General features: G+C 36.7%; 1 protein-coding gene across 1 annotated transcript in view; it reads left to right on the top strand.

Moving 5' to 3' along the window:
- The window catches only part of LOC101715907 (uncharacterized), a 497,493-nt gene that overhangs the window by 297,117 nt on the left and 185,844 nt on the right, over positions 1 to 14,532 (top strand). Inside the window, 2 exon segments of the mRNA XM_087182557.1 lie at positions 2,820 to 2,902; positions 9,379 to 9,503. Of these exon segments, the coding sequence (XP_087038683.1) occupies positions 2,820 to 2,902; positions 9,379 to 9,503 (208 nt within the window).

The following is a 14,532-nucleotide window of genomic DNA, read 5'->3' as shown; positions in this document are numbered from 1 at the left end:
TTGGATCTAAAGTGTTTTCCAAAAGTCTCATGTTTGGAGTTTGGGCCTGGTTATATGGGTGAGCTACTGGAACATAATTTAAGTGAGGGTTCTCCCTTGTCTTTCTGCTTCCTGGCCAATATTTGATGAATTGTTTTCCTCTTCCCTGCTCTTCTGCTCTGCTGTTTATGCCTTTAATCCAGCTGACCATAGACTGAATCCACTGGAACTGTGAGCCAAAACAAACCTTTCCTCCTTTAAATTGGGGGTGTTGGGTGTTTTGTTCTAGAGAGGGGAAAGGTAACTAATGCAGCATGGCATGATTTATTTCATTTAAAATCCTCTATCTCCAGGAAAATCAGCTTTTGAACAAATAATATTTTACATGAGAACAAAGAAAATGTTAGACTTTTAGGAGTTGATCTCTTTGATAGGAACTTTATTACCCAAATATGTACATCATTACATTTTAATACACAAGTGTGAGAATCTCATTAAATCAAAAATTGTTCCTTGTAGACAGAATTATGAAGATGGGTCCCAAAGATGTCCAAGCTGTAATCTTCGTAACATTCTCACATTAGGAGGGAGATTATCTGGGTGAACCTAATCTAATCACAAGAGCCTTTAAAAGCAGAAAGCTTTCTTAGGCTAGTAGCAGAAGATGAATTGGAGAGCTTCAGAGCATGTAAGAAACGCAACCTCCTGCTGTTGACTTGAAAGTAGATGGAGCTACGTGGAAAGTGAGAGCAGAAAATGAATTCTACCAGTGACAGCGTGCCTGAGGAAGATCCCAAGATACAGATTAGAACTGCAGCCATGCCCAATCCACTGCCTGTAGCCTTGTGAGGCTTTTAAGTAGAGAAACCAACTGAGCTATGATATGCCCAGATTTCCAAGCCACAAAAAATGTGAGATAATACATGGGTTTTTCTTTAAGCCACACATTTGTAGTAATGTGTTCCAGCAGCATTAAAAAATAAATGCATTATCCAATGTTTAAAAGTGTGTGTAAGTAGGAAATGGGGTGCAGTTTCTCAAGTAACAAACAACAGAAAGGCTAAACACATAGGCTTTGAAGTCAAGCAGAGTTGGGACTAACTTTTGTTGCTAATAAGCTGTTCGATTTGGGGGAAGATCTTTGATATGAGTCTCAATTTCCAAACTCATCAAATAGTGTAATGATAACTAGTTTAACAGTGTGTGTGTGTGTGTGTGTGTGTGTGTATGTGAAGTAAACACATATATATGGGGTTTTCAGAAAAGACTAACATATATATTCCATTACTACCTCATATTTGTTTTTCCAGCTAGCAATTGTATACTGAAAATGTATGTTATAAGGATTTAAAAAGAATAATATATTTAAAACTTAAATAAAAATGTTTCTTCCACTTCCTTGTCCTCTCTTCCCTTTCTCATCTTGATCTTGACCATATTAACCTATCTAGCAACAAATTCTACTTTTGACTCAAAGTAAAGTGGCTCTTCCAGGGATTTACACAATCCCATATCAACAATCTGCAGTGTCAAGTGGATGCCTCCCCCATCTGACTTTTCCTGGTGTCTACCTTTGCCTAGGCATAGTCCACTGGGGCCAGTGTCAAAACACAGAATGAAACCATCCCCTTCCTCAGTGAATGAGCCACAAAGGCCAAGGCTGAGAAGCAAGAGGCTGTAGGAATCCTCCTTAGGAATGAAAAGATTCCCAAAGCTTTGACATGAGGGCATGGAATACTGTCATCAAAATTTTACTCTGTTAAGAGTCTCATTTAAAATACCCAATTAGGAAAATTCCAAATGGCAGGAGATGGCAGCATTTAACCCTGGGAAGAAATAAAGGTGGAAGAAAAAAGACTTTGACTGCTGAGTCTTTTTTTTCTTAAACAAAACAAAACAAAATAAAACTATCAGGTCAGCACTCTTATCTCCTGCTATTCTGAAGCCTTCCAAGCTGTAGCAACTTCTAGAGCAGGATATTTGTCACAAGATCCAGTAACTAGACCTTGTCACATGGGTTCACAGATGTAAGAAGTCCAGCTAATGACTTGGGAGGCATAAAGCTATAGTAATACCTGCCTTTATGATATCTTCATTTTTATTTATTTCCTTATATTTCTTTCAAAAAACATTTACTGAGAAAGTATCTTGTGTATGTTAGACACTGTAGGAGAAACAAAGATGAACAAGACACTTGTCTACAAGGAGTCTGTAACCTAAAACAGTGCTCAAAACGGGTTCTTTCTGCCCCCAGAGGACTTCAGCAATGTCTGGGGATATTTTTGGTGGGGTGGAAGAGTTGGGTGCTACTGGAATTCAGTATACAGAGAGCAGGACCACCTCAAAGAGTAATCCAGTTCAAAATGTCAACATTGCTGAGCCTCAGGAACCCTTATGCCTGTTAGTTGTGGGTGATATGAGAAAGGTGGCTCAGGTGAGGAGCACTGGATGCAGGCAGAAAACAAAATTCTGTCACCTCAGTGCTTCATATGGGACCATCCATACAAGGTATAGGGGAGTTTCTTTGGAAACAGTCCCAGAAATGTAGCTGATGATAGAGAATCCTCTCTGAAAGAGGGTAGGAAAGCAGATCAGAAAGAGCTTCTGCTTATCAATTGCATCACCATGATGTGACTGGTAGCTGACTCCTACTTGAAGTTCCTAAACTGACTGAATTAAAACTGGGGACATGGAACAGCTTGGTGCTTTTAGAATTTATTCTTTTATCCCCATTTGTCAGGCTTTATATAAGCTCTTAGATTTCAGCAGTGTAAGCTTACATATCCTCTGGAGTGCAAATCTGTAATATATTTTTCCCACCTTTTTGTTTTTAACCCCAGGGAGTGTTTCTCATAAAACTGATCCCTGCTCTATGGATTGTGATCTCAGTCTCTTAAAAGAAGATCATGAATTACACTCTAAGGTAAGATGAAGGCTGTAGAAGTTGGCATCAGAAAGGCCATGAAAACAACAGCCCCTGATTATTAACTATGATTTCTGAAAATGTATTTCCAGGTAGAAAGTAATTTGGTCTTCAAGTAGGGTTTGAAGTGCAGGGCATGCTAAAGCAGCTGACATCTGAGAATTCAGCAATGCCAATAAATTTTTATTACATCTGAATCAGACTTCTTTAAACTGTTTCGGACTTTAGTTAAATTAATCAGTCTACAAGACTCTTTCTAGCTTGGGCAGGGTGATTAGAAAATGTGCTGATTGTTCTGTGTTTCAGTTGTTTATTTGGTGTTCTCATGGCTGCCATGAAGTCTGTATGAAAGCTATCTTGATAAACTTACCTGAATGAAGTGGCCTGAGTTACGAAAACATCGCTTAAATTCAATTTTACTGTTATACTTGGACCTACTTTTTAGATACAGTACTTAACCATTTTCAAAATCTCTGCCTTCCTAGACTGAGTTTAAAGTATTTAGCAAACTTAGCTTGGTTAGAAAATTGGAGTAAAAAGATTTTCCCCTAGCCTGGACCCTTGCCTTCTAAATTATCTGAATCATCATCCTCATTCTCCACTCTGCTCACAAAATATAGTTAAGAGTTGCATTACAGTGTTTCAGTAAATGGTGTGCTTCATATGTGACAGTGGTCCTATAAGAATATATTTTCACTTAGTATGTAGCCATTTTAATTTGTGTAAATTTAGGATATTCACCCATGATGAAATTGCCTAATTAGGCTTTTCTCAGAGCAGGTTAGGTTTGTATGGACAATTTCTGTGGCTTGCTTCAAGACTAACTTTAAAGTCAGCAATTTTTCCTTCTCATCTCTAAATAGTTGTATCTATCATATAAATGATTGGGCTTTTAAATGTTCAGATGGCCACTTACAGCATTTACACTTGCGATCATTTCTCAGTCATTGTCTGGTCAAAAAAGAAAGCTTAGGAATCAAAAGTTTAGTAGAATTTGTAACAGTGACATAGTAAACATTTACCAAATGTTAGCAGATTAGTAAGTTGGCAAATGTTTTCAACCTTCTACATCAAATAACTTATTTTATTCTCACAATAAACTAAGGGGGTATGTCCTGGTATTATCATCATTGTCCTTCTTACAGCTGAGAAAAATGAAACAGTAAATTAGCCCAAATTGCATCACTAGTAAATACATAGCTAGGCTTTGAATCAAAATTATTTGGCTGTAAAATACACAATTCTATTAATCATTAAATAATCCTCAGGGAAAAATTGTGTGTCTCTTTCTTCTTTTTGCCAGGTATATGTTTTATATTTCTTATTTTTTATAACTTTCATTTAAGAGCTATGATGTGACAATCAAGGGACCCAAAATATGGTTGAAATGAAACTAAACATGCTTTTAGTACATATTAAGTAGTAAGTACAATGTCAGTGCTGTGAGAAGACAGAACCAGAAACACATTCACATTACAAAAGACTGATTGTTACAGGCATAGACAGATATTGCACTTTCTAGGCACAGAAACTCCCTCCTCTTCACAATGAACAGCCTCAATCTGACACTCCATTCTCCCAGTTAAGAATTTTACTTTTTTCTCATCTCATGGTATCGGAAATTAGTCTCTTCAGTTGATACTAAAGATGCTAATCTAGGCAGTTTGTTGAGTGGTTATGGGAAAATGAGGTTCGACTTTAAAGGTGAGGCATCCATTTTTCAAATGTACACGACCAGAGCACTGTCAGACTTCGTAATTTCCAGAGGCCAGGGAAGTAATTGTCCTCCAGAAACAGATGCTCAAGGCGGTTAGTTACTTAGGGAGTCATTTAAGGTAAATCCTAAACTACACCTTGTTTTCTCCTGAGTATGGTTAAGGGAAAGCCTGTCCTGTAAAAACTGTCTGGTAAACACATCAGACATGAATTTACAAAGGGGAAGCAGTATTCCTGCTGGCTGGTCTCAGGACTTTGGGTGGATTTAATTTGGAGCTATGAATTTTTTGGATGATAATAGTAGCAGTGATGGAAAGAACATGATGTCATATTATTTGCTTTGATACTTCAGACGCACCTGGTATTTGTTGTTGATGTCTCTGACTTGCAATTGTGTGATCTCACCAACACAAACCTCTGAGCAGTGTCTCCACCACAACCCTTCCTCCTTTGCCTGGTGAGCATCGCTTGAGCAGGCATTAAAGCTTTCATGGCCTCGTTCTGATCTTCTCAGGGGAGTTCAAAAGCATTTGTAATCCTCAGGATTCAGCCTTTTGTTCACTATTTCCACTTTCTAAGGCTCTCTCTTTTGATGCAAACAACCTCCTTGCACTTCATCAGGCCAGATGGGCAGGTGAATCGTTTTCTGCAGGGACCTGCACAAAGACCCTGTCAGGAGCTTGGAGAGAAATCCTGTGGCTAAGTGGAGCTTAACTGTGGTGACATAAGGCTTCTCTGCTGCACTGGTGTCACTCTCCTGTACACCACAGGCTCTTTCTGCATGAGGACCTGACTTGTCACCGACCCTCTCATCCTCACCCTTGTCTGTAAACCCATGGGTCCGTTGAAGGAATTACAACTAAGGGGCAAAAACTTCTGAAGAGCAAGCAGTATAGGAACCTGGAGCTTTGCTTCTTACCACTTAACGTAAGTCAGAAAGACTCATGTGCCGTGAGCTCAGGAGAGCTTTGAGATCTAGTTCCTGCCATTTCCCACACAGTGACCTTGTACTATATAGCGGATTGGCCAGATGCAGCTTACATCCTGAGTATTTTTAAACATTTTAAGTACTATTCCCCTAAACTCCAAAGAAAATTATAGACACATATAAATTACAGTAGTATACAAACTTATACATATAAGTGATATAATTTATAATATACATCATTAATAAATTACAATGAATGAGAAAATGTATAATATATAATTATGCTATACTTATATATTATAAATATAAGTAAACATGTTAATTATGTATAATAAGTATATATGAATCAAATATTTTTTCATAAAATTCCTGTAATCTGTGTGAGATAAATAAAATTTCTATTTTTCAGATTTAAAACTTTAATTCAGAGACCTTATCCATCTAAGTTCACTAAGTAATGAGAAGACTTGAATGTGTTTCTTCTGACCATATTCTGATTGCTCTTTTCACTATTATGTTACAATTTTAAGTTTTCAAAAATTTCTCAAAACATGTTTTTCCCCTCAGTTTATATTGTGTTTGGAAGAGTGGGCTTCATTGCTCCTTAACCAATGCTGTATTTGAACAGCAATCTTCACAAACAAAATATTTAGTCCATGAACCTGAAAATCAGATTCTGAATTTTAGTGATTTATTTTGAAATGTTTGTTTTTGTTTTCTGTAGTGGGTAAGGATATGAGCAACGTACACATAATATATAAAATGTGATGTCCTTGAAGAAATTGATATGCCATTTCTCATTGAAGTATAGATATTACTCTTTCTAAAGACATTGGTTTTGTAAGAATCTCCCTTTATAAAAGTGATATGTTCTTTGACTTCAGGGTAGAGACAGGGGTTACCATTATAATGGGCCAAAGGGTCTATTTTTAGTCTTTTAAATGTTGACTGTATTGTAATTGAGCTATTATTTATCAGGCATAGAGTTAAGATATAAATTTGTGCTTAGTGGACTGTTTAGACTGTTACAATGTCACACGAACAGGCTCTGACACTCCCCTAGGAATTTCTTTGCATGTGTTTATCTCTGTTTTGAAGTCAAAACTCTTATGTCTTTGTCCTTGTGTTCCTTTGGGGGCTCATTTCTTTGGAGATGAACTTGTTTCCATGATTTTATGTTTTCTAGAAAAACTCATTTGAAGGAATTTCTAGCACATTAGCTTAGATATTCCTTAAAGAAAATATAGAGGTTAAGAAAAGTATTGTGAGTTTTAGAATGCATAGGTCTTTTTCTTTATGACTTAGCAGTTGAGGTGAAGTCCATTGTTAATTGTAAGTACTTAAGTAAATGATCTCTAATAACTATTTCTTGAGCACCTATTATGTGCTTATTGCTATGTTATATAATTAGAAGCTCTGAAAGGAAAAAGAAATATACTATATCTCTTTTCCACCATAAATTTAGTTTGAAGAGATAGGATAGATATACATACATTAGCCAAATAGGAAGCAGTGTAATGCACTCTGTGATGAAACATCCATACTTTTTAGATCAGGAGCTTTGGTGAGTAAACCAAACCTACGGAGTATTTGTTGATAGCCATTTCAGCTTTTGTGAGATTGAACAAAGTAAGCAACTCATGAAGAAATGCCATCAAATGATAATTCAAATGAATACAAAGCATGTGGGATAATTCAAGCCTCATATTTTTTCAATAACTTTTTTCACTCTTAAATTTACTTAATTAAAAATATCAGTCCTGAATAATCAGAACAAAAACTACTTTCATTGTTATAAGAGCTATAGAGGTTAAGAAAGATAAAAAGGACCGCAATGAAAGGTACTTCAAATTGATGGCTGTCATAATTGGATTTTGTTCTTAAGGTAATCAAATCAGTCAATCCCATAATAAGAGGAATGAGCCTGGCTGAGTTCATAGGGATTTGATGACACATCTACTCCACCTGTGTTTCTATCTTAGGTTTTCCTAGTTACTGCAGCCTGCCAACCTGAAGAACATTTTGCAATTGCAAAATATTGCAAAGATAAAGTTGTACTAAAACTTGTAAGACTTGACAGCAAGGAATTCAAATTACCAGCCGCTTACTACTGATAATTAAATACTAATACAGTGGACCCTGTAGTTACAACCACCCTGACATATGAACAACTTGGGTTATGACAGGAATTTTAGTTTTAACTTATGACTAAAGTCGTAAGTTAGTACCCGAATGCCGGCCACTTGTGCTTCCAGATACAGATTTAACTCTTACAGAATTCTGGAAGGAACATGACAACAACCTTTCCTGTGTGGGGTTGACTGAGAAATCCTGGGCCAGTGTCTCTCTAAGGACCCTGAGATCTGCCTGTGTACAGGAGAGAGACTTTGAAGGCTGTGTAGAGGCGCCTGAGCCTCAGTTGACCAACTTGAGTTACAACCAGCCCTCCAGAATGAATTGAGGTGTAAGTCAAGGGTCCACTGTAATAATTAAAAGCACATAAAGAAAAGGAGAGTTTTAACACAACTGTCTTATAAATGCAAATAATGCCCAATTTTCTGCTTTTCTAGACAGATACTTTTCAAATACTTTTTCTCACTAGCATTTTGTAAGAAAAAAGTCTTCCAGGAGACTCCCATGTATCAAACAGGTAAAAGCTGTTTGGGCGTGAGAGGGAGGAAGATTTCCTGTAGTTTAGCTGTTTCCTCTCCCATTCCTCACCTAGCAGGGCTCCCAAGAACCCTTGGCTGAACCACTGAGCTCAGTCTGTGTTCTAGACCCACCATCACGGGCCACATATTTCTCTCCAGTTCTAGTAAACTAGTTCCACAGGCATTGCGAAAGTCCTGAATTTAAATTTATGTTGACGAATCACAAGCTTTCTGGCTCAGGAGCTCCTGGTGACAAAGCTAGAACACAGTGGCCTGCCAACACAGAGAGCAGGTGAGCAGAGTTCTGGGCCACTGTTCAAACTCTTGGTTCCTGTGCTCCTGAAACCCAGCTGCCTCTTCTCTTTTATAGACTGGTTATTCAATCTTCCTTCTGACTATGTTTTGCTAAGAGCTAGGTCAAGCTATATTTCTTTTACCTGCAGCCCAAAATCCTGATGAAATACAAATGCCATGCCCATGTTTGTTTTTAATTGTAACAACATTTATAGAAGTCACTCCATGTGATATAATACAAAGGTGAATACAAATATCACTTCTCCAGTCACATTCTTTACAACTCTGCCTGGTCTTCATTTAAAATTGGATGCCTAAACACTTCCATCGATAGCTAGAATGTGGACTTCAGGGCAAACAGTGAATTAAGATACGTCATGTACAGGTACCAAATACCCACAACGAATGCCAACACTGTATGTCATAAACATAAGCTGACAGCAATAATAACAACAAGAATGTAAGTGGGGAAAGGAGATTGAGAGACAGGGAGAGTGATAGGTGGGAAGGGGAAAGAGATTAAAACAGAAAGAAGCTCTGTTATATACATGTAGCTACAGCCCCAAGATGAATATAAACTGCAAACATGTCCCAGTAAAATTAAAATTAAAATTAAAAAAGAGAGAGAAACTAGTCAATGAACAAGAGGCATCAGACATGAAGAGAAGCCAAAGAGTCCAGATGACAATGGTGGCTGCTGTTATGGACACAAGAATTCAGTGAGAGAATCTGGTTTGTAACCATGTAAGAACTATGGTTAACATGCTTCTTTATGATCGTTGCTCTTATAAGTCATTCTGGGGAAAATGTAGGGACATTCCAGGTGAGGCTTCCATCTGCTTTTAACAAAATACTTCATTTTTTCATTTATTAATCTCACTAATAAGGGAGATAACCTGACTGATCATTCAGTGAAGGAAAAATCAACTGTTTGTAGACCTGGAGAACTTGAAGATTATTTGCAAGATACATCTTACTTGGAAGAACTGGAGAAACACCAATTTTCAGTCTGGTGAGTGACTGCATTCTGCCTTTATATTTTTAATTTAAATTCATTGAATCCAACAAATTTTATGCATTATCTTCTCATTACTATTTGCTTTTCTGATAAAAATTGATCACATTCCTATTGTAAGCTATAGAATATGTAACCTGACTTGGAAGTGTTTGTAGTCTGGACAAAGAGCTGGATGTGCAAAAATAGCAATAGGATATGGCAACAGTATTTTTAATTGCATAGTGTCACACTCACATAGAGAGAAAATTATGGCCACATTTATTACAGTGTAGAGAAAATTTCCCTGAGAAAGTTCTAGACAAATCTTAGGGAGAAGATTGCAGTGGATAAATGGTGACAGTGTCATGTGGACAGAGTGCAGAGATGAAACTAGAAGTGTCAGTGGGTTTGATCTATTCTGGAAATCTTAGTTTCCTCAAGACCTAAACAGACATGGTAATTGTTGCCCTTACCTGGTGGTCGGTATACTGATGCATCTATTTATGCAAAAACGCCTATTCCAAACATGAAGAAAGGTGTAAAGAAGTGAGGAGTGGAACATCTCAAAGATAATGAGTGCAGAGTTTTGCCATAGTGTCTTCACCAAAGATCCATAGCGATAATGTGACAATGGGAGCAATCTTGGGAAGGAAAAGACATGGAGTACCTGGGCAAAGTTCCAGCCCCTTCCCCATGTCTGTTCCCTGAATGGTTTTCTCCTCCAGCAATTGATCAGACCTGTGATTTGGTTTTAAGTTTGCTCTCATTCATCCATCCTGGAACCACTGTCTGGAGGTTGTGACATCGGCTCAAACATCGTTTACTCAGTTTCATTCTTTACAACTCCTACTGGCCTTCATCTACACTTAAAGGCCTAAACACTCTCACCCATGTTTTCTGGAAATAGTTAGAATGTAGACTCCAGGGTAAAGGGTGAAGTATTTTCTGGATCCAGAGAAGTGGGTCTATGCACAAGGAACATCAAACATGAAGAGGAGCCAAAGAGCTCAGTCTCACAATGTCACTTTTATTTTACATATAGAGTTAAAAAGTTGAAGGTTTTCCAAGGGTCTCAGTGCTTCAGTTCCAAATTACACCTTTAATAGGAAACTCCCATGCACTACTGCTTCAGTAGGCTTCCCGTGGTCTCTAGGACCAGGGAGTGGCTGCAACAGCTCCTGGGGCAAAAGCTTGTTCTCCCTCTGTTTTTCTTAAAATAAAGTTTTATTGGAACTCAGACACACGCATTGGGTTACTTACTTACATTGGCTATTTTCCCCTACAATGGCAGAATTTGTTATTGAGGATGAAGTCAATATAGTTCACATAGCCTAAAATATTTGCTACCTGACTCTTTACCAAAAAAGTTTACTTACCCCTGCTCCATACTGACTTAGAAGCTTCTCTTTTATTCTCTCCTGAAAATCACACATCATTCTCATTTTTTTTATTCTTCTTAACACGATTTTTTATTAGTACATGTTTGTGGTAGATAATATTTACATTCCTTGTAGGGAATTGGTACATGCACATAATATATCTTAATTCCTTTTTTCATCTCCTTTATCTTCCATCCATCTTCCGTGCATCCATTTCTTGAACACTCTTTTTTTTGTACATGTTTGCAATACTTTTTTTTCCCATTAAATTTATTGGAACATTTTAGGTATAAAATACAGTTACATTCATCATTGGGAATCTGTACCATTACATGAGTATCTTGATTCTTATTTTTTTCCCCTTCCCCTGCCCTCCCTTCACTCCCTCCACCCTTCCCTATTTGAAAAGACTTGGTTTCCATTTTTTTCCTTTTCTCATTTTTCTTTTCCCTTTTTTCCTTTCCCCTACCCCTCCCACTTCCCCTGCACCTTTAGACCTTTTCTTCCTATTACACAATATCAATTATACATTTTTTAAATTACAATATTAAGATCTAGGAGACATTACCATAGATTTTACAGAATTTAAAAGGATATAGAAAGCATATTACAAAAATCTGTTTTGAAATAAATTTGACAACTTCTAAGAAGTACCTTGGAAGACAAATTAATGAAACTAACTCTGGAGGAAATATAAAATTTGAATAGCACCTATTAAAGAAAGTATATTCCTAGCTTGAAAACCTACCTATATGACAACAGCTCATATACATTTTAACTGACAAATTATATCAAACAATTAAAGCAGAAGGAAGAAGGAACCCTTCTCCCCTCATTTTAGGAACTCAACATTGTGCTAATCCTAAAACTGGATAAAGATAATAGAAGAAAAAAGTATGAACATAGATAGAAATTTGTTTATCAAAACAAACTATTAGAAGTCAGATCTGGCAGTATGTAGAAAGTGGTTTTGTTATAGGGATGGCAGTGTTGGTTCAGCATTGGAAGATCCACCCCCAGAAGTCATCATTTTAACAGAGGAAAGGAAAAAGCCATAGGATCCTGTCACTAGTTGGAGAAAGAGTATTGGAGCAAATTCTACAGCTGTTCATGGTAAAGCTATCAGGAGACTAGAAGTAAAACAGACAGAACCTTCTCAACAGATCAAAGACATGTACTCCATACTTGCAACAAAAACTCCTTCTATGAATGGAGAAGATACAATGCTTTCTCCTTAAGGTGGGGAACAAAGGCAGATATGCTCACTTTTTATCTGTCCATTAAACTTTGAAACCTAGGTCCCACCAAAATAGTCTGGCAATAAAATGACACAATTAGGATAGGATTGGCAAGGTAGAAGCAAAATCTTTATATGTAGATGAAATGATCATCTACAGAGAAAATACTAAGAAATCTCTAGGAGTCCCTAGAACTTGTATTTGAATTTAGCAGGATTAGAAAACACAAGGTATATATAAAAATTCAGGTCTGTGTATACTTGCTATAAATGAAGAATTGGATATTGAAAATTAAAAGTTATGTAGGAGTACAAAGGACCTAGAAAAGTTAAACAAAACAAAAGCAAAAACAATATTGGAAGATGTTTAGTACCTAATTTTAAGACTTCTTCTAAAGCTACAGTAATCAAGGCAGTGTTGGTGTAAGGAAAGACATACAGATCATTGGAATAAAACAGAGAATCTAGAAATAGAACCACAAATATATGGTCCACTGATTTTTGAAAGATTATTTAACATTAGCATTTTATAGAATATAAACTCAATTCAAGAGCAGAGGAAGAGATAGTGTTTTCAGCAAACGGCACTAGAACACCTGGTATCTGTATATAAAAAATTAACCTCAACCCTTTTTTTCCATATATAAAAATAGCTTGAAGGGGTCTATGAACCTAAATATGAAAGCCTGAAAGTGTAAAACTTTAAGAAGAAATTATAAGGGAAAATGTTTATGAATTCAGGGTAGGCAACAACTACTTAGTATACAAAAGACATGATGTATAAAAGAAAAAAATTGATAAATGAGATTCCATCAAAATTTAGAACTTTAAATGACATCATTAAAATGAAAAGTAGTCCTTAAACAGACCATATTTATAATGCATATAACCTATGACCAGAATATATAAAGAATTCTTAGAGCTCATTAATAGACAACCCAATTAAAAAGTAGACATAAGAAGATGATAAATAGCCAGTACAACACAAGGAAAGCTGTGCAACTCTAGAATCAGAAAAATACTAATAAGTACAATAACAAGATTGAATTATACACTCATTAGGGAAATGAAGTTAAAAATTTTAAAAGCCTTGTCATGACTTTTTCTTTTTGTTGGATTCTCCCCCTTTGCGTTTAATTTGTCACGTCCAATGGATTCATTCTGCTGGGTTTCCTGGGGTTGTGATCCTCATTGTCTTTTCCTACGGTATTGTCTGAAATTTTTTGGAGTGCCGATTTGGTATTCATGAAATTCCTGAGGTGCTCCTTATCATGAAAGTATCTTATTTCTCCATCAATTTTGAAAGATAGTTTTGCAGGGTACATCAATCTGGGTTGGAGGCTGTTTTCCTTTAGGGCTTGAAATACATCACTCCAAGCTCTTCTTACCTTGAGGGTTTGTATTGAGAAGTCTGCTGTGATTCTGATGGGCTTTCCTTTGTATGTGATTTGTTTCTTTTCTCTCACTGCTTGTAGAATTTTATTCTTCTGTTGGATTTCTGGAATCCTAACTATTATATGCCTATGTGTAAATTTTTTTTTTTGATCAAGGCTATTTGGAGTCCTATATGCCTCATTTATCTGTATGTCAAGTTCTTTTCCCCTGCTTGGGAAGTTTTCTGCCATCACTTCTGTGAACAGTTTTTTTTAATGTCATCTGCACTCTCTCCTCTTTCTTCATTGACTCCAATCAGTCTTACGTTATTCTTCTTTGTATCATCTAGCAGCTGCTGGATTGATTTCTCGTGTTCCTTTACAATTTTAAAGCAGTTTTTGTTTTCCTGGTCACTAATTGCAATCTTTTCTTCTATATCTGAAATTCTATCCTCACATGGGTTCATTCTGCTATGTGGACTTTCGATGGAGTTTTTAATCTCCTGGAAATCTGTTTGTATCTGTTTTACGGATTCCATTTGTTTCCTATGTTGGGATTCCATCATGTTCCTCAGATCCTCTATTTTTTTATCTGTATCTTCTCCAGATTTATTAATCATGTCTTGTGCCATGAGCACAATCTTTGCTGTTATCTGAGTAATTATTTCTGATTTCCTTTTTCCCAGATCCTCTTTTGTTGCCAGTTCAGAGAGTCCAGGTGGTTGAGTATCAGATTATTCCGTCTCATTTCCCTTTGGGGTTGCTGTAGGTGATCCAGAAGTCTGTTTTTGAGGCTTGTTTACATGTCTTCTCATTTCTATGGGGGGGGGTGTTTCTGGCACCTGTGCGGCTCACCTTCTCTGCCCTAGGAGCTTGGGATAGTGGTGGAGGAGCTTCCTTCCAGGTGCTGGGACTGGCTCAGCTTCTCCATGTTTACAATACTTAATGTTTACATTTCTTGTGTGGAATGGTATACAAATTATTTTTAAATTGATAAGTAAAATTATATATATTTATAGTACATAACATGATATTTTGATATGTGTATACATTAT

Source organism: Heterocephalus glaber, unplaced genomic scaffold (genome assembly GCF_053883595.1).
Source record: "Heterocephalus glaber isolate CG9 unplaced genomic scaffold, H.glaber_assembly_v1.0 deba00001472, whole genome shotgun sequence".
Taxonomy (NCBI): Eukaryota; Metazoa; Chordata; class Mammalia; order Rodentia; family Bathyergidae; genus Heterocephalus; species Heterocephalus glaber.
This window is presented reverse-complemented; position numbering and strand designations above follow the sequence as displayed.